Source organism: Astyanax mexicanus, chromosome 8, assembly GCF_023375975.1.
Source record: "Astyanax mexicanus isolate ESR-SI-001 chromosome 8, AstMex3_surface, whole genome shotgun sequence".
Classification (NCBI taxonomy): Eukaryota; Metazoa; Chordata; class Actinopteri; order Characiformes; family Acestrorhamphidae; genus Astyanax; species Astyanax mexicanus.
The window spans coordinates 19,144,394-19,164,258 of record NC_064415.1 but is presented as its reverse complement, the minus strand read 5'-3'; the positions used below and the strand labels follow the sequence as shown (position 1 = coordinate 19,164,258).

The following is a 19,865-nucleotide window of genomic DNA, read 5'->3' as shown; positions in this document are numbered from 1 at the left end:
TTAATTATGTCATAATGTTTTCACACGTTTAGAAACAGAAAGTGCAAAACAATATTTGCATTTTCACTGTAGTGTTTTCATTTCAGTTTTATTTTTGGCAGGATTTACCTCTCATAAGTTTCAGAGGTCCAGTTATGAATGTATACCATCAAGCAAACAATTTAAATTGATTAACGGTCCTTGTAATGAACATAGTCAAAGTGACTCAAATCTGGTTTAAAAAATGATCAGATTGGCAAGTCCACAAAACCCTAAATAAATTTGAATCTGAATCTAATTAGATCTGTTTCACCTTAAGGCACAAAATCAGATTTGAATAAGTTCAACCTGTGAAAATAAACATATCTATAATAAAAGAGATCAGCAGCGTCACTGGTGTAAACAGAGTGGAATTTTACAAATGGACTGGCAGACTTGGGCAGAGGCTCTTCACCATCTGGACTGAATTTAAAGCTCAATCTTTCAATCATTTGTTTGGGATTTTGTAGCGAGCAGAGTGATTGTACGGGAGTGACAAGATGAAGCAGGAATGTGTGTTGCGCTGGCAGACTTTCAAACAATGTGTGTAAGTCCTAAAGTTCTGGTTCAGCTCAGCAGAGGTGCACTTCAAACACTTGTAGTTAAGCATGCGTTTTGATAAGAGAGAGGAGGGTGTGAAAACGCAGGGAAGTGACAGATTAAGTCAAGTCCGATTAATCTACATGAAAGAGACGTAACCTCGGCCTTCTCATTCACGCACCATACAAAAACTGAGCGTTTTCTCTGTGAATTACAGATCAAGAGACGTCAGTCAGGAAAATGAGAAACAGAGTCTGTGCTTACCTCGCTCTTTCTTTTCCTTGGAAAAGGAATCAAACTTTCTCCGAAGAGATTTCCTCCTCTTGCGAGTTTCTGGATGGAGAACAGAGAAGAGAGCATTTTGTAGATGCTATCTCAAAAAGAGAAGAAAACAGGCCTTAATGGGACCACCAGAAAACACACTTCAGCCAATACAAAAATGTAATGGTAGAGCCGCATGTAATTTAGTAAAGCACTCAATATAACGGTCAAAACAGGAGTATAAAAAAAGCAGAACCTGAGATTTTTCAGATGTTGAGATCAGTTTGTGGTGTTGAAAAGTCAGAATAGAACCAACATGCATGAAGAATATTATGTAACATAAAAAAAAATCACATATAAAAATGTATTATCATTGCAGCAAAGGCTTCCACAATAGAAAAAAAATGTTTTTTAACACTGAAAAAAAAGAAGGTTAAACAAACATAATAAGCTGCTGTACCTACTAAGCACACCAGCATTCTTAAATGTAAAATAATGTTTATAATCTTACTTGATATCTTAAATAAATAATGTGTTTGTTACTACATACATCCTGTGATTGTAAGCAAATCAGATAACTGCATACAAATATACAGCTCTGGAAAAAATAAGAGACCACTTAAAAATGATGAGTATCTTTGATTTTACCAAATTGAAAACCTCTGGAATATAATCAAGAGGAAGATGAATGATCACAAGCCATCAAACCAAGCTGAACTGTTTGAATTTTATGCAACAGAAGTTTATCTAAAAGCAGTGTGTAAGACTGGTGGAGGAGAACATGCCAAGATGCATGAAAACTGTGATTAAAAACAGGGTTATTCCACCAAATATTGATTTCTGAACTCTTAAATCTAATATGAACTTGTTTTCTTTGCATTATTTGAAGTCTGGAAAATCTGCATATTTTTTGTTATTTCAGCCATTTCTGATTCTCTGCAAATAAATGCTCTAAATGACAATATTTTTATTTGTAATTTGGGAGAAATGTTGTTCCTAGTTTATAGAATAAAATATATAAATAGCAAAATCTGAGAAACTGATATAGAAACTGAAGTGGTCTTTTAATTTTTTTTTCCCAGAGCTGTATGTATCATTTTATTCATGCAAAATGTTGTAGTTTAAATATTGTGATAATAATGTAAGCTGTGATCACTGTTTTAGAATTAACATGTTTTATCATGGATTAATTTGTTTTATATCAGCAAACGTCTAAACACATCTTTTTTTAGTGTATATTAGTGATGAAACCTTGTCATATCAAAATAAAAGGTGGTTTAACCAACTGTTCACACAAAAGGAAAATGTGAAACAAAAAGACTAAGTTGGGTTGCAGTTGGATAAATACACTACATTACTAACATTGCAAAAATCCACTGTGACTCACAAACAAACAATGTGAAGTAAATGCCAACTAAACCGTTCACTTACTATTGGATGATGTTTTAAAATGAGTGAAATATCTCTGTAAATGGGGTCCTGCCAAAGCAAGCAGTCTAAAGCACTGTTAAAGAGTGTTTTAATGTTTTTAGCATTACTGAGAGGAACATTTCCAAGACTATGCTTAGCTCTAAATGAAAAAAAAAAAAAAAAAACACTTCCTGCGTGTCTGTGTTGGTCACTATTAGCCCTGAATGTTGCCTGAGAAAGAGCAGTCCTTCGTCAGCTGGAGGGCACTAAAAATAAGTCTCTGAACACAAAGCTCTTTGTCCACATGTTGTTGGGAACTGGTTTTCACTGTCTATACAACCCACGCGAGGACAGTAAGCTTAGCAACATGAGATGTTATTTAATACACTTTACTGTTTTGATCTGATATCTTTAACTCATTAGACCCTGATTTGATAAATTTACAGCATCCGTTGTTAAAGGAGGGCACCTCATTCTCAATTACTGCACACGCTTAAAAATTATTCCAAATAGGGTTCTTTGGAGTGATGCCCTGGGCAACAGGACAACAGAGGCTGGAGTTTGGAGTCAAAATTGTGCAGGAATCCAGCTCTCCAGGCCCAGAATTGCTCACTCTGCCCTAGAAGATACACTCCCAAATTGTGAAATAATAGATGCTTGTTCCCAAATTGTGAAAGAGTGGATGCTTGGTCCAGGTGGGATTCATTCGCAAACCTGTCTCCATCTTTTTCAGAAATAAAGGTGCTTCAATTGGTTCCTTGAGCTAAAATTCAACAGAAGAATCACTTTTGCTTCCATTAAAAAAACATCCCTGCAAAAAAAAAAACAGCTCAAGACCAGTTTTTGCTTGAAACAGGCCTCAGATGGTCTAAAATGGTCTTCAGTGGTCTGAGCAAAAATATGTCATATAATGATAAGCAAGCTGGTTAACCAGCTTTTGACCCAATATTTGTATTTGCAGAACTGTAGAAGTGGATGTTGCATTTGATTTGGTCATGCTGAGCATGCTGGTCATGTGGGCCATAATGATCCAATCAACTACTGATCTTGCTGGTCAACTACCTTGGTGATACTGGTCACAATTTTTGACTAGCTTGGTGCTGATGGTCATGATAGTTGGTCCGCTTTGTGATAAAGGTCATGCAGGTTGAGCTGTACAGTCAAGCATGATCATGCTGGTTGATTATGATCATACTTGTAGACTAACTAAACCATCAAACTCAAGCAACAATACATTGCCTGAATTTAACTAAATAAATGATGTGGGGTTGATGCTGCAGTTGGTCAGGTCTAGGTTCAGCAACAGTATGTGCTGAAAGAATGAGGTCAGCTGACTACCTGAATATACTGAATATAGACCAGGTTATTCCAACAATGGATTTGGATTTGTTCTTCCCTAATGGCATGGGTATATTCCAATATGATAATGTCAGGATTCATGGTGCTGGAATTGTGAAAGAGTGATTCAGGGAGCATGAGATCATCATTTTCACACATGGATTGTTCACCACAGAGTCCAGACCTTGACCTCAGTGAAAATCTTTGGGATGTGCTGGATGGAGAAGGCTTTGTGCAGTGGTCAGACTCTACCATCATCAATGCTGCTGCAAGATCTTGGTGAATAAATTATGCAACACTGGATTGAAATAAATCTTGTAACATTGCAGAAGCTTATCTAAACAACGCTACAGTGAATGTGTGCTGCAATCAAAGCTAATGGCGCTCCAATTAAATATAAGTGTATACCCTATGCTGGTTAAGAACTAAACTGGTAAACCAGCTAAACCAGTCAGACTTTTCTTTGGTGCAGATGCTTGCACTAGAAATGCGTGAGTGTAAAGAACTTTTAAGTTGGTAAAGTACGTTTACATTAAGTGGTTCTTTGGAGCTTTTAAAGGTTCTTCATACTTTACTGCTATATGTTAGATTATTATTACTAAAGATATGGCACACACTCCCTGGTAAACATAACCAATCTGGGTTCCAATTAGGGTTTGCGACATTGCTGCAAAGTAGGCCTACTCTTCTTACTCTTACTCTTTGAGTAATTGTTATCATTCATTAAATATGTTCATTAGAATCTTCTCAAACCTCTAAGCATCTTATATACTCAAATATACACAAAACGTGGCAACTTATTTCCTGGAATTATCCTCAGCTCTCCATCCAGAGTTCATATGGACAATTTCACACACACTAAAAAGGCCACTCTAATCCCTGTAGACTAGCCAAAATAGCTGTTGTTGGTTTTTCCTGATATGAGCTCAGATATTGGCTGAGACAGAGTTCCCGGGAGTGGAGAGTGGAGTCCAGGCTGCATGAGAGAGCTACTGTAGTGATGTGTCCGGAGGGATAAAGAGAAAGAGAGAGAGAAAGAGAGACAGAGAAAGGAAAGAGCAAGAGAGCAAGAAGGAGAGAAAGACTCCAACACCACGCTGGGGCTTCAGGCACCATGTGAAGAAGCTTTGGGTGGGGTCATATTCCCATGACTACAGGAAATGAGAATTTATTTCCACAGCCACTGGCCCTTCCCCCTCCCCACACGTCAAAGCATCATGGGCTAATTCCCCATCAACGCCCTGGAGACAAGAGCAGAGATCGAGAAAAGTTCACTCCAAGGTAAGTTAGAAAGAGAAAACAAAGCATGGAAGCAATTTTGACAGGCTAGAGTGCAAGACGCGAAAACAAAGTCAAATAAGGTCTATAAACTGAGCCTGGACACGCTCCAGTCTTATCCAGATAGACACAATAAAGCAAACAAATACCACCAACCACAAATCTCTAGAGTACAACATCAAAATAAACCAAAAACTAGAAACCAACACTGCCAGGAAACAGCAGAATAAGAGAAACTGTCATCAGTTATGACCAAAACTCCCTGGAGACCCTCTCCACTGAGGTCAATTTTAGACCTGAAAGTGACACTGAACCCAAATCTGCTCTCAAAATATCATCAGCACATGTCATCAACGATTCCTCAGAGGTGGCTGTTGGGACCGTGCTGAGATTCTTGATGTATTCCTCCTTGGGGATGATAGAGTGTTCCGTAAAATATTCCCACACAGTCCGATGACCTCTTCTCTTAGGGTTCAGCTAAAGTGCTGGATTAAAACTGAACCCTGACGATCAGCTAAAGCTCAGATCCACTCATCAGAGTTTTAGCTGATGTTCCACTCAGTCATGTCTTGTCAAACAGCTTGCAATTGCTTGCTTTAGCACTTCAGATGCGTAATGCCTGGCAGGAGGTGAAAGAGAACTTAACACGTGTTTTGGAGCTCAATTACTAAACACTGAGACTTCATAAACAACTGAAGTGAATAGAGGCCACACAGAACTGTGGGAAAAAATGGGGAACACAAATTCCATATTGTTGTTTTCTTATAAAAAACACTTGTGTTTCATGTGTTTTGGTTTGGCTCTTTTAAAATGTTGAAAATATTTAGGAACATAAATAATAAAAGTAGTCTGCTTCAAATACAATAAACATGAACATACAAACCCAAATCAAAAAAGATAGGTAATTTATTATTATACATTCATTTCTGCAGGACCTTAGTGTCTTACAGCACCTTTAGACAGCCTGTAATTGTTTTAGTTGAGTTTTGTCTTTTACCTTTTTATTTATTTTGTCTTATTTATCTAACTTTACGTTTTACCTTTTTAGCCTTTTTATTTATTTTATGCCTTTCATCCTTTTACTTGTTTTATTACTGGTCACTTTTTGACCTTTTTATTTCAATTATGTTGTCCTTTTATTTTTTATACTTTTTAAACCTTATTTTAGTTCTATCATTTACCTTTTTATAATGTTGGTATTATTTTAGCTCTCTATTTTTTTAATTGTGTTCATATTTTATTATTATAATTATTTATCTCTTTCTTTTATTGCTTTACATTTTAGCCTGTCTATTCTGAATTATTTTATTTCTTCTTAATTAAATCTTATATTATTTGCTTGCTTTTACCATGTAAATTTATTTTTCAGTCCCTTTAACTTTGTAAATGCACTAAAAATGAGGTTTACCCTCAATGTATTAGTGAGTGGAAATAAAGATTGATTGATTGACTGATTTATTGAGTGATTGAGTGTGAATTTTGGTGATAATATACTGCGATAACACTGCCATGACACTGTACCATGGCACTCAACTTTCTTCCAAAAAATATTTTTAATTTCTCTGAACACAAGACATGTTTCCACTGTGGTTTAGTCAATTCCAGATGCAGTAAAGTTATTAGTAGCTATGTAAATCTATTATATTGTAGTGTTTGACAAATGTTTTCTAAAGTATCTCTTGCCCATGTGGTTCTATCAGCTATAGTTTCATGGTAGTTCCTGATGCAGTGCTGTCTGAGGAATTTAAGATTACAGTTGCTCAGCTTGAGTGCTTTACAAACTAAGATTTCTGCTGATTTCATGAATGATATTATGTAATGTAGAGGTAAAATATGCAAATCCCTTCCAATGCTTTTTAATGAATATTGTCTTTAAACGTGTTATTAATTCATTGAGCAAAGACAGAAGAACCATGTTTGGTTCTATAAAGATGGCAGGGCTCAAAGAACAAACAAAATTACCTTTATTCTTAAGAAGACAAGTCACACATCTCCTTCTTAGAGCCAAAGAAAAGAACATGTCCTTTTTCCACAGAAAAGAGATAACTACTGACCTCATATGATGTTTCATTAGCACAGTGTGTGAGCGTCCACGATCCAGCTATGCTGGACACTTATGTAACAACATACACTGCAGACACTAACTCCTCTTCTTTCCTGAACCCTTCTTTTTCCTTTTTCCTTCTTTTTCTCTCCTCATCCCTCTCTCCGTCTCTTTTACACACACACACACATGCAGACGCCTTTCTCCCTCCAACACAGAATCCACTAGATTTACTGTCCCCTTGGAATTTGATGAATCCACTGTGGACTGGTCTTATGAGGGTTTACTGTGCTTTCAACAAGTTCCAGTCAGCTCTAACCGTTTTGGTCAACGTCCAGAAATTACCATGCAGCATTTGAGGCTCTATGCATGATGGTTATTCAAGTTCAAACAACACAAACTGTCACATTTTTTAAACCTCTGAACAGAAATCCAGTATCACAAAGCTGGCCTGCATATTAGACTGCATGAAAAAAAGGATAAATGTGTTTCAGTTTGTTCCAAAAGACATTTGCTCTATAAAATGATGACTCTCTTTTTTCCTAATGTAAATTTCAGATTTGCATTGCCTATTGTGCTCACATAGCAAGGAGAGCCTATTATCGCGAATGAGACAAAAAAAGTGTTTTGTTATTATTTTAATATATCTATTTAAACTTTATATTTATATTACTTTATATATATATATACTTTATATTTCAGTATCTGAATATTTTTATAATTGTGCTATTATATTAAGGATTATGATTATTTTTAAAGATATTTAATTCATGGAAGGTAAAGTTAAGTTAAATATCTACATGATTGTAATGTGATGTGATTGCAAACACAGTTTCAGTACAATTTTATGCAATTTAAACCAGATTAATTTACAGCTTAAATAAATAAAAGTATAAATATCCAAATAATAAAGTTTATAGAATGTTTATATCATTATTCATTATTAACTATGACAAATTTCGATTATGTTGTAAATTTAAACATTTAATAAATAAATTAATTTGAATTTCTGCTGGGGGGGGGGGGGGGGGTTCTTGCACTTGGGTCATCGTACTTTAGGTATTTACTTGTAACACTGTATTAAATCTGACCCCAGCATGTGGAGGTTGTACTTTAAACTGGCGACTTCTTACTGTGAGTTGATTTCCTAAATGAAAATAAGACCGAATACTTATTTTTAAATACAGACTTTAACAAAATGTAATGCACAGTTCCTTCTTATTTTGCAAAATGTGGGATATACAAACTTATTTTAATGTTTTTTTGTAAATAAATATACATGACTTGTATCTTTCAAGTTAAAAATCAACAGAGGTATTCAGTATTTTGCATACTGTGTGCATCAAAATGGTGTGGTATTGTAGATACTACTACATTTTGGCAACACTTTGCAATGATATATATATATATATATATATATATATATATATATATATATATATATATATATATATATATATACATAAACATTAATGTACAGTAATTATGACAAAATGTCTTAAGTAATTATTACCTGACACTAGATAAATTATGCCATTATGTGTCAATTCATTATTGTTTACAACATTATTATGCATTTTTAAAACAATTTAGTAATTTGTTAATGTTATTTAACAATGATTATTACTGTTGTAAGTATTGTTATTTGTGACTATTGTTGTATGGTCACATTACCCAGATTTTAATGTTGACACAAAAATAATAAACATTTTGGCAATGGTTTGAACTTGAACTCTGTCTCTGTGACGTGTAGGGGCAGGTACCTGTTGGGATACGGATTTTGAAGTCCAGGTCACGTTCCTCTAAGTGATAGAGAGCCACCTCCTGCAGACGAGCTCGTTCCAGCTCCGACAGGCTCTGAATGGCCACCGGCTGCAACTTCACGCTCTGACCCAACATGGTGGCCCACGTGTGGTCACCCTAAAAGAGAAAGAAAGAGAAATACTGTATGTTAATGGTAAGTTAATGAGTGTTTGGTGAGATGATAAATGTTCCACAGAAGAAAGCTGAGGTAAGCCGAAGGGAAAAAAAACATGATGTTAATTCCTGGAAAACTGCTTTTTCCTCTGATGTCATTTCAAACCAACCATCAACTGATATTAGGAGAAAAGGGGGGAGGGGGAGGAGCGGAGAGCACATGAGAAGCCTAGATTTCAGGCTGGTTCACTCTGATTGAAGCTAAAATGTCCATGTGTCCAAGAAAGACTGAAAAAGCTCTGGCGTCGTACAACGTTCAGTCTAGACAGTCGACATTCCCCAACAGAGTGTTCTTCTCCTTAGGAGAGAATGATAAATCTGCAGAGCCAAGAAAGGGTTTTGTTTTGGTTAGTGAGCTCCGACAGCCTACAGCAAGACAGCAAACCATTTACAAACATCCCCAAAATGACTAGAGCATGTTAATCTTCCCACATCCACGACTGAAATTAGCTACTGCACAACTACTTTTAGTAGTGGCAGAGAAGCATTAAACAAACATGTGCCACAAGTGGACATACTCTGACCACACACACACACAGTCCCTCAGGCTGTATACATCCTGTGTGTATTCATGCAAAGGCTATGCTAAGTGCTTTTACACAGTTCTGGGTATTGCGTCTCTTCCAGAAACAAAGGAGCAATAATAGACTGCCATCCACCATCAACATTCTCATGATGTATGTGTAAATATTTATATATCAAGAGTCATTTTTCACTGTCATGCACCAATATCTGATAGAACCTTGCTAAACTTTTGTTAAGCCCAACAATACAGATTCACATTCACCAAAGCCACTTTAAAATGTACAGAAGCCTTATGTTAACTATGTCCAGAAGAACATAGTTGGCAGAAAACAGACAAATCTGTATTCCAGAACTTTTCTGAAAGAAATGGACATCGTGAACTCCAGATCACAGACAAAAAAGGACTATCCAGGCTGTTATCAGCAACAAGTTTAAAGCCAGGGGCTGTCATGGTATAAGGCATACCTGTCAAGTCTCCCGTTTTGGCCGGGAAACTACCGTATTTTACTCCTCTTTCCCGCCGTCCTCCCGTATTAGTATTTTCCCGTAAATTTCCCGTATTATACTAAATAAAAAAATATATAGGCCACAGGCGACAATGCACTGTGTGTCTCTTAACCAATCGTGTTGCCGGTTCAAGGAAAAAGTCCCGCCTTTCAGGAGAAACAGCCAATCAGCTTGCTGGTTTTGCGGAGCGCAGTTTAGTGTGGGGGAAGCCCCGCCCCTCCCCTCGCTGTGAGTTCAGGCAGCTAGTCGGAGCAGCTGTCGTTAAAAATAATTTGGATATACGGAGATTTTTCTAAAAGAAAGGTAACTAACCATGTAAACTGTGATGAGATTGTTTCTGATAGCTGGTTAAAAAGACTCTTCTCTGAATCAAAACATAAATTAAACCCATTGTGTGTTTTATAAAATCCAGCGTGTGACTCAGTTAGCTTAACTTTAGAATTAGCTAGATAGATATTCAGGGTTTGAGAAAAATCTACATACATATAATGCCCTGCCCTGATGTGCCTGATCAGCCAAAACCTATAATTTCCAAACTCTATTAGTTCAGGGCTAGTTTTAGGGTTTGTTAGAATTTGTTTAAATCTCAAGTATTGTGGTAATGTATTATAATGTAATGTAATGTATTATTTAGAAGGGGTAGAAGAGATGGTTGAGCTGGAGAGAGAGAGAAAATGTGGAGAGGGCTGAAATTAACTGAACTGATCAGGAGTGGACTGAACGATAGAAAGAAGTATTAATGAAAGATTATTAATTGTGTAGGCCCCTTAGGACTATTATTTACTTATGGAATATATCTGATCCATGTCCCTTTTGTAAATTTGTGCACCCTTCAATTTCAATTTTAAATCTATTAAAAAAAAAAAAAAAAAAAAAAAAATATATATATATATATATATATATATATATATATATATATATATATATATATATATATATATATATATATATATATACATATTAATTTTTAGCCCTCGGTTGGGCTGTTGGGGCGGCGGAAAAAATCCCTTATTTTTAAGTCCAAAACTTGACAGGTATGGTATAAGGTTGTGTCGGTACACTTCTCTGATGGCTGTGGAAAAAAAGACTAATAGTCCTGACCTGTCTACAATAAAGAATCTGAGGAGAAATAAAACAAAAAATGACAGTAATGACCAGTATTGTTGCCCAACTTATGACAAAAGAACACCTGAAACACTTCATCACTTGGTATACTCAATGCCAAAATGTTTTTTTATTAAATCATTAGAAAGAATAGCACCATTATAAAGTTGTAGATGCTTTATCGTCCCAACTTTTTAAAAATGTGTTGCAGGCCTGAAATGCAGAAATGTATGTGTATTAACTAATGGATTAATATTGAGCACACATATATAACATTTTGGGTTTAAATGGTTTGCAATGAAGTAAAAGTCAAAGTCAACATAAGAAATATCAGATTTTCCATAGTGGCTCAGCTTACATCTCTGGAAAAAAATAAGAGACCACTCAAAAATGTTGAGTTTCTTTGATTTTACCATATTGAAAACCTCTGGAATATAAACAAGAGGAAGATGGATGATCACAAGCCATCAAACCAAGCTGAACTGCATGATTTTTTGCACCAGGAGTGGCATAAATTTATCCAAAAGCAGTGTGTAAGACTGGTGGAGGAGAACATGCCAAGATGCATAAAAACTATGATTAAAAAACAGGTTTATTCCACCAAATATTGATTTCTTAATTCTTAAAACTGAATATGAATATAAATATTAGCCATTTATCATTTTCTGCAAATAAATGCTCTAAATGACAATATTTCTTTTGGAATTTAGGAGAAATATTGTCCGTAGTTTATAGAATAAAACAACAATGTCCATTTTACTCAAAATAGCAAAATCAGAGAAACTGATTCAGAAACTGAAGCGGTCTCTTTTTTGCAGAGCTGTATGTATAATATTTGTATGATAGTATTATGCATTCCTGTTAAAATGACATATTTTGATCATTTTCTAAGTTTTAAATAAAAAATCTGATCTCTACAGGAAACAAACTTGAATCTAAAGAAAAAAATTTGTTGGGAATTATGGGCAGGCGCCAACATTCAATATTGTCCATATATATTCGACATTTTCCTACATTTCATAATAGCACCTTCAGTGCAATGTTTCCTGAACATTATTCCCTTCTGAAGTTCAATAAACACATCCTCAAGTATCACTTTAACATTTTGCTCCAATTCAAACATCTGTCTGATGTCAATACATACGTATCTTTAAGCAATTATCTGACCATACCAGTGTGATTTCGAATATCATCATCCCATAATTTGAAGGAAAGAAACCCAGTACTTACACAGGGTGATGCAAGTATGAAAATTGCTACTGCTCAGAAATCAAACGTCTCTGTGTAATCCAAATTCATGGCACCAGTAAAAGCGCAAACCGCATGTGGGAAACTGAAATAGATACTCTGATTGTTTACGTCACTGACCCATCCTCACTGGCTGTAAACATGGCCCGATTCTCAGGATCATCACTTCTAATGAGAAACAGAGAGAGCTGAAAAAAGGGGATGGCACTTGCAGGGCACGTTTCATAAGGACTAAGTCAGATTAACCTGATCCAGTCCTGACCCATGGCCCCTGGCCCTATACTTTAGGCCCCCCAGAGCCCTGACTTGGTGGTCCGCTTTGATGCTGGTCATGCAAGAGAAGCACAACAGGCAGCAGATTGCAGCACAAGGCAAACAAGTGAGTGTAGGATCAAATCTGTGGGGAGCAAAGCAATGACAACACAGTGCTGACCTCGAGGTGAGCATCCTGCTCATCACTCATTCTGTATGAGATTCCTTCTGCTCAGGAAAAATCCAGTTGGAAACTTTAAGTGTGGCGATTGTAAAAATTGTCAATATACTAAGAACATAAAACATTTTATCATCCAATACAAAAATGTGTGGTTAAGATAAAAGGTTTTATTACATGTAAAATTAAGAATATTATCTATATGATCCAATGTCCGTTTGTAAAAGTATATGTGGGAGAGACGTCTAGACCACTAAAAGACAGAATTACAGAACAGAGAAGCTCAATTGTAAGAAATGATTTAACTAATCCTGTGGCATTTAAGACATTTTAAAGAAAAAAGCCATTCTATTTCTTCTTTTTTCTTTTTTGGGTATTGAACAAATACAAAATACATAAAGTGGAGGTAATTCAGAGCAAAAAAGAAAAGAAGAGGAAAACCTTTTGGATTTTTTTATCTTAAACATTTATTATCTTAAGGTATGAATAAGGATTTTACAATAAAATAGTTGATTATGTGACCTTCGACACTTGGAATGTTTTCATTGGTTGTTTAGTAATCAAGTATGTTTTAAAAACAGGGATGTTATTAACTTTTGTCTTTTAACCCTGTTGAAGGCCTGAGTGCCGAAATGCATTGGTTATTTTTGTATCTCTAATAAATCGGAAATTCTTGAGTCAACAAGTGCTGCTGTTTTTTTTTTGTTTTTTTGTTTTTTTTACTATTTTTTGATCAGTGAATTTATTGTCATACACCTTGTTGTGCAGTGAAGTTACACTAGATCCACCCACTTCTCAGCCATATATTAACATTAGCAGCTCCGAGATACACGTTAAAATGAATGTCTTCATTTTTTAATATGTCTCCTGAAACTGTATTATTTTCTCAGTGTTGTTTTTGGTTTCCAACTGAGAGACAGTTTAGCTTTTGTTTTCATTCGTGAATCATGAAATCTGTGTTGCCCATAAAGGAATGCTGGGTAATGGAAAACTAACAGTTCCTCTGTCTGCACAGAGTATTACCATAGCTCCTCAGAGGGAACTGCCATAACTCTGCAGGAGATTAATAGGATAATGATATAACGGTAACTCAGTGAGCAAACTACGGTAGCTCCTCACTACCTCTTAAAAATGCTCAGCACGATTTATAGTTATAGTTACAGAAGCTTTATTTGGAATGTTCGTTTCTGAACATCTTATAACTTTGCCTGACTCAAGACATGGATGAATTAGCTATATTGTGAAATAACCTGTAACAAATGTGGGCAGTTTGAAGGAGGAATTAAATTACTGTTATGGCAGGGCAGAACTCTCAGAAATCAAAATATACTTTATGTACAAAGGTGTAAAACAGAGGGACGGTTAAACAAAGCAAGGCCGATACCAGTCAACAGCAGCAGCAATGATATAGCATACAAGAAACGAGAAACAGTCCACAGGTTATACACAGGCAGGGCAGTATCAGAGGGCAGGCAAAAATCAAGGTCAGAAAAATATAAAGCAGGGTCAAAAGCAAGAGATCAAAAACACAGGCAAGAAAACACGTTGTACGAGGATAAACCATCAATACTCCGCAAAGGACAGGAAGAAATGAGCCCCTTAAATAGGGCCTAACACAGCTGATTAGAACTCCGGTGATTTGCTTCCTGCAAGTGTCATGTGCTATGTCATGTGATCAGGATTGGCCAATCCTGGGCAATGTAGTCCAGAGACTGGAGATCGCAGGCAGAGCTGAGTGTGCGATATATAGAAGTGCTTTCAGCACCAGACGTGACAAATACCAGCAAACTCTGATAACTTGTGACCTCCTAATATTCCACAGTATAATTTATATGGTGTTTTTGAAGGGTTTCTTATATATCTCTCAATCCGTCATTCTAACTCAGATAGCCTGGTCTATTTAAAAAGCCTGAATTAATCATCTAGTGCAAAAAACGTCCAAGAAATTCAGTTCAGTTCAAACTGCAATAATACTGTAATTTAGGACACTTGATTAGATAGGCGTCCTCTGAGACGCAACCATAAATGACCACAGGGCTACTACTTTACCCATGTTAGGCCTTTTTCTCTCATCCCCTGATGCTTACATAAGCTTGATTGAGATAAATAGGATGTCCACTCAGAAACTGCTGAGTAGTGCCCACTCTATTTTTTGGAGTGTCACACGTCCGTTTCCTTGTGCCCACTCTGAGAGTCACTTTCCGCTACAGTCATCATCACCACCACCTGCTGAGCTAAGTGTGTGGGGTACAGGTCAGAGTTCACAGGCAGTGAGTGTCCTTGCCTTATAGTCCCTGATGTGCTCTGAAATGAGTAAACTTGATCTGACCTTCCTTATCACCAAAATTCTATAGCTTTCTGAGTGTGTATCAGGCTAAAGAATAATGCATTGATCCATGGTATATGTGTGAGGAGCCTCCTGCATTTATTGCTTATTTGATCACATGGACAATTCTAGCCAGATGCTGCAGGTCATGATCATTACCACCCACTGCACTGTCCACCGTGGGTAATACTGCCTTCTATGATGTATTACTGTACACATGTGACTCTGTGGATTGGATAGGGGAATGGAAATAGCCCAAACAATCTTTGGAAATAGAATGATGTCCCATCCATCTGATAACGCTATCAGACCTCATTCCAACTGCTATACTGCTATCCCACAACTTTTGGCATCACTAATCAGTATTGATGTTTGCCCATTTTCATACTGTTTTTGAATATATTTTTTTAAGTTTTATTTGATATTTTTGTTATCTTTAATAGTATTATGATTTCATACATTTGCCATATTGCCAAATGTATAAAATCATAATACTATTAAAGTATTATTAACATTAAAGTTGTTTTTAATATTATGACTGATCAGTGTATGTATCATGATATTTTTTATGTTCTCTTATATCTGGTGTCTTTAAAAGTATTGTGATACTGGTATATTTTTGACATCTCACCAAGCTTTAATCAATAATTAAATGCTATAAAAATGATCGGTCTATTTAAAGATGTATTACTTAAAAGGATATCTATATTTAACCACAAGTTGCATTATCAATCTTTATTATGGTGCAGCAACACCACTGTTGACTCTTAATAATAACAGCAAGATCGAATCTTATGGGAACAGCCCCTTTTGGTCATATTACGACAGCATGCTGAAGGCCTTTACAGGCTGTCATTGAGAGACTGGCTCTAAGCTATGTGATAAATGTATGCCAACCACACGGAGTAATGCTGTGTATCTTGGCTTTGTAATCAAGGCTGCAATTAGTGAAATTGGCTCTTGTTAGAGTGGTGAGAAAAAACATGCTTCCATGCTGGTACGATGACTGCTTCTAAGTCACTTCCAATCAACATAAATCTCTCCCTCCTCCCCGCTCTGTAAATGTCAGCAAAGGGAGGAAGGATCACAATACAAAACATATGAAGGGCTGAATTACTCGAAAAAGGCAGATAAAACAAATAAGTCTTCTGACATCTGGTGTGTATTGTTTTTCATCTGTGCAAAATTCTCAACATGACGAATTACAGTTTTGGCTCTGACCATCTTCCATCTTACAACAATTAGGCCAGAGAAGCAAAATGTAATGTAAATTAGAAGTAACCAGATAGAGGAAGGTAGCCTTGGGGAAAGACTACACAGTGATGGTGAAGGCCCAGTATGCATATGTACAGCTCTGGAAAAAATTAAAAGACCACTTCAATCTCTGACTTAGTTTTTGCTATTTATAGATATATGTTTGAGTAAAATGAACATAGTTGTTTTATTCTATAAACTACAGACAACATTTCTCCCAAATTCCAAATAAAAACATTGTTATTTAGAGCATTTATTTGCCGAAAATTAGAAATGGCTGAAATATCAAAAAGCTGCCAGACCTCAAATAAAGCAAAGAAAACAAGTTCATATTCATCAAGTTTTCATAGTTTTCATAGAAATCAATATTTGGTGGAATAACCCTGTTTTTTTAATCACAGTTTTCATGCATCTTGGCATGTTCTCCTCCACCAGTCTTACACACTGCTTTTGGATAACTTTATGCCACTCCTGGTGCATTCAAGCAGTTCAGCTTAGTTTGATGGTTGTATCCATCTTCCTTTTCCATCTTTTGGATTATATTACAGAGGTTTTCAATTTGGTAAAATAAAAAAATAAATAAAAAATTAAGTGGTCTCATTTTTTTCAAAGCTGTAAATGGTGCCATGAGCCAAAGGGCGGATAACTTGTGCTGGAGCTCAGGTTGCTTCTGCTTTGTGTTGGAAGGGCAGACAGACCCCCATAGCTAGAAATTAGATATATAGCAGTAAAGTTAAAGATAGGTGATGGGGTGGTGGTGGCGGGCTGAAAAGACTTTGTCATAGATACCCTGAACACGGTAGGGATGTAATTTATAAGATGTTGGACATTAGAAGGGGCTGCAGGCATCAGTTCATCCTCTCAGTTATTTCATAACTGCGTATGTTTCCAATTAAGATAGCAAACATGCCTGCTGATTTTATACAATTCACTGTTGTTTTCCAAATCAAACCCAGGCAGAAACATTTCCTACTCATCTTATCATCATCTTTCTGGTCCCAAATAGCAAAAGGTGAGTGAGAAATGAGTTCCTTGTGTATCAGAAATGTGATTTTTCATGCCCTGACTTCAACTCTCAGTACAAACACACTCCAGGGCTTTGCGAACAAAAAATATCCGCTTATTGTTTTTAACGTCAGACGTGCTGAGCGTGTATCAACCTCACAATATCACTTAACACGTTCCACACACTGACACCCAGCACAGTGTTTTGAGAGGAACTCGACACCGCAGGCTTAGCCACGCTACTACCCATGGAGGCGGGACAATAGAACATACCACACACACCCAATAAAACTAATAGCCTGGAGCAGCTTGTTACTTGTTCTTTAAGATATCAGATTGCTCATAAGCAGCTATTTGTCTCTCATGGTTGAAGGGGTAAGTAAGTGATTCTAGGGTTCAGAAAGAAAAGCACATGGCTCTCAGCCTCGGGGTCATGAACTCTTCACTTCGTTGTTAAACTGCTTAAGCTCTGTAATGCTGCTACCACAACAGACTTACACCTACTGTACAATAAAGTGGCCCACTGCTTTTACAGTCTCTAACCTTCAATAGTGCAATTTAGAGGGGATGCCAAGAGATGCCATTTTACCTAGTCAAAAAATGATATCATATTTATTCTATCCCTGATTATTCCTGTCTAATCCTGGTCATGATAAGGCCAAACCACATAAAAAGACAAGTGTAAACACACACCAGAGGCATTTATATCAGATACAAATCTGATAACTATGAGACCCAATTGAGCCACATCCATCTCTCCAAGATGCATCAAATCACCAAAACCTCCTCCTAGTACAAACAAACTACCAGTACAACTGCAACACCAGTAACAACTGCTGTGCACAGAGCCTCCCACAATAATCAGATTTCAGTCTGACTAACCAGAGACACATTAGCGTAAATGCACAATGCTAAAATCATAAATTAAAGTCCAGACACTACTTACATAATGTGACCAGGTGTCAACAAAATTTCAGATACCCTTAATCATTTGTAAGTTACAATCAAATGCAGTCATGTATAAGCAGTCTAAATATGTATATAAGTAAAACAAATTCTGCACTAAAGAGTACAAACAGCCCGGACAGCTAGAGTCCATGATCAACCATCTAATCTGCTTATTAGAATCAACCATGCCATATATTTTGAATATTTTTTATTTTTACAAAGCTAATAATGTAGCCTGTATATGGTTATGAACATATTAGTATTTAAATAGTTTAAATTGTACCTTTGCTGTTTTTGCTATCTATATATCTGTCTATCTGTCTATTTTTCTGTCTGTCTGTCTATCTATCCATCTACAAAGTCATTTCAAGTGGTTTCCCATAACAAGGTTTCAAACCAAAGAAAGTCAGAAACTTTTCATAGTAATGGTGACAAGAACCTGATAGAAAATTGACAATTAACATCTCTCAGAAACTTATCAGGCAAAATAGTCGAATAAGTTGCTTGACAACAGTTTGGAAATATAAGTTTTGGCCTAACACAAACACTAGGTTCACTATAAATGTTTTCACTTTATTCAGATCTCCTATAGGACATTATAAAATAGTAAAATTCCATTTAAATTAATTTAATTTAATTAATGGGCAATGTTCATTCAATACTTACTCAATAAACATAGTTAAAATGCTCTAAAAACACAGTTATCAAGTGTGTATTCCTTCTCTCCCATTAGATGCCAAGTGCTGCTCCGCACTGACTATATTTGTCTTGCTTCAGTGCCTCTCCAAACCTGGCATGCAAATCCTTATGAGGGCTTTTGATATAATTTTTTTTTTTTTTCGAGAAATGCTGATAGTTACCAGATGCCCCGTGAAAATAAATCTCAGGGGTTAGCGTAACATTTTGTTAAACAGCAGTGTAAAGAGATCCCAGGGAAGTTACACTGACGTGGGACAAACACAGCGCGCAGCTCAGGCACAATACATGTGCCGTCATCTGCAGTCACGCTATTGTCTTTTACCATATCAGTTGTGTGAAACCAGTGAACCAAAAAGGTCAAATGAAGTCATGCTAGTTCTGTAAAATACTAAAAACAATGACTGTCCCTAATAGAAAATAGAATGGGGTCGTGTGAAGCCTCGTAAATGCAGTAAATCTGTGTGTTTGTGTCTGTCATGTTAGCCCAGTGTTCATAAAGCCTCTCGGCTTCTTTAGTGTTGGTTTTTGTAATTCTGAGCTTATGATCAGGACAGATTTGACTCCTCTGAATACATACAGTTTCTTATAATAACAGTTCTAGTCTGGTCATATACCGATAACCCTAGGGTTTATAAATCTCCCACCTCACAACCATTTTTAATATATACCCCCTTGTATATGTTACATATTTAAACATTTATGTATATATTTATATATACATATAGGCAGAATATTATGACCACCTTCTTGTTTCTAAACTCATTGCCTTTTTTTTGCTCCACTGACTATTTATGAACACTCTGTTATTCCATAAGTCTATCTGTTTTTTTTTTAGCTTCCATGGGACATGGCAACATGGGACATTAGTCATGGGACAGGAGTCATGGGATATTATACTACTTCCTGCCCCATGACCTTTGGCATTTTAATGGATACAGTATATACATCTGTAC

The 19,865-nt window shown here is 36.3% G+C and overlaps 1 protein-coding gene across 4 annotated transcripts in view; it reads right to left on the bottom strand.

The window, feature by feature from the left end:
* Positions 1-19,865, bottom strand: part of arhgap36 (Rho GTPase activating protein 36) — a 70,212-nt gene that overhangs the window by 25,498 nt on the left and 24,849 nt on the right. For all 4 annotated transcript variants that reach the window (XM_007242022.4, XM_049482901.1, XM_007242024.4 and 1 more), the window contains 2 exons: positions 8,653-8,809; positions 823-891 (listed from right to left, as the gene is read on the bottom strand). In XM_007242022.4, coding sequence (XP_007242084.2) covers positions 823-891; positions 8,653-8,809 — 226 coding nt within the window. The remainder of the gene's footprint in view (positions 1-822; positions 892-8,652; positions 8,810-19,865) is intronic.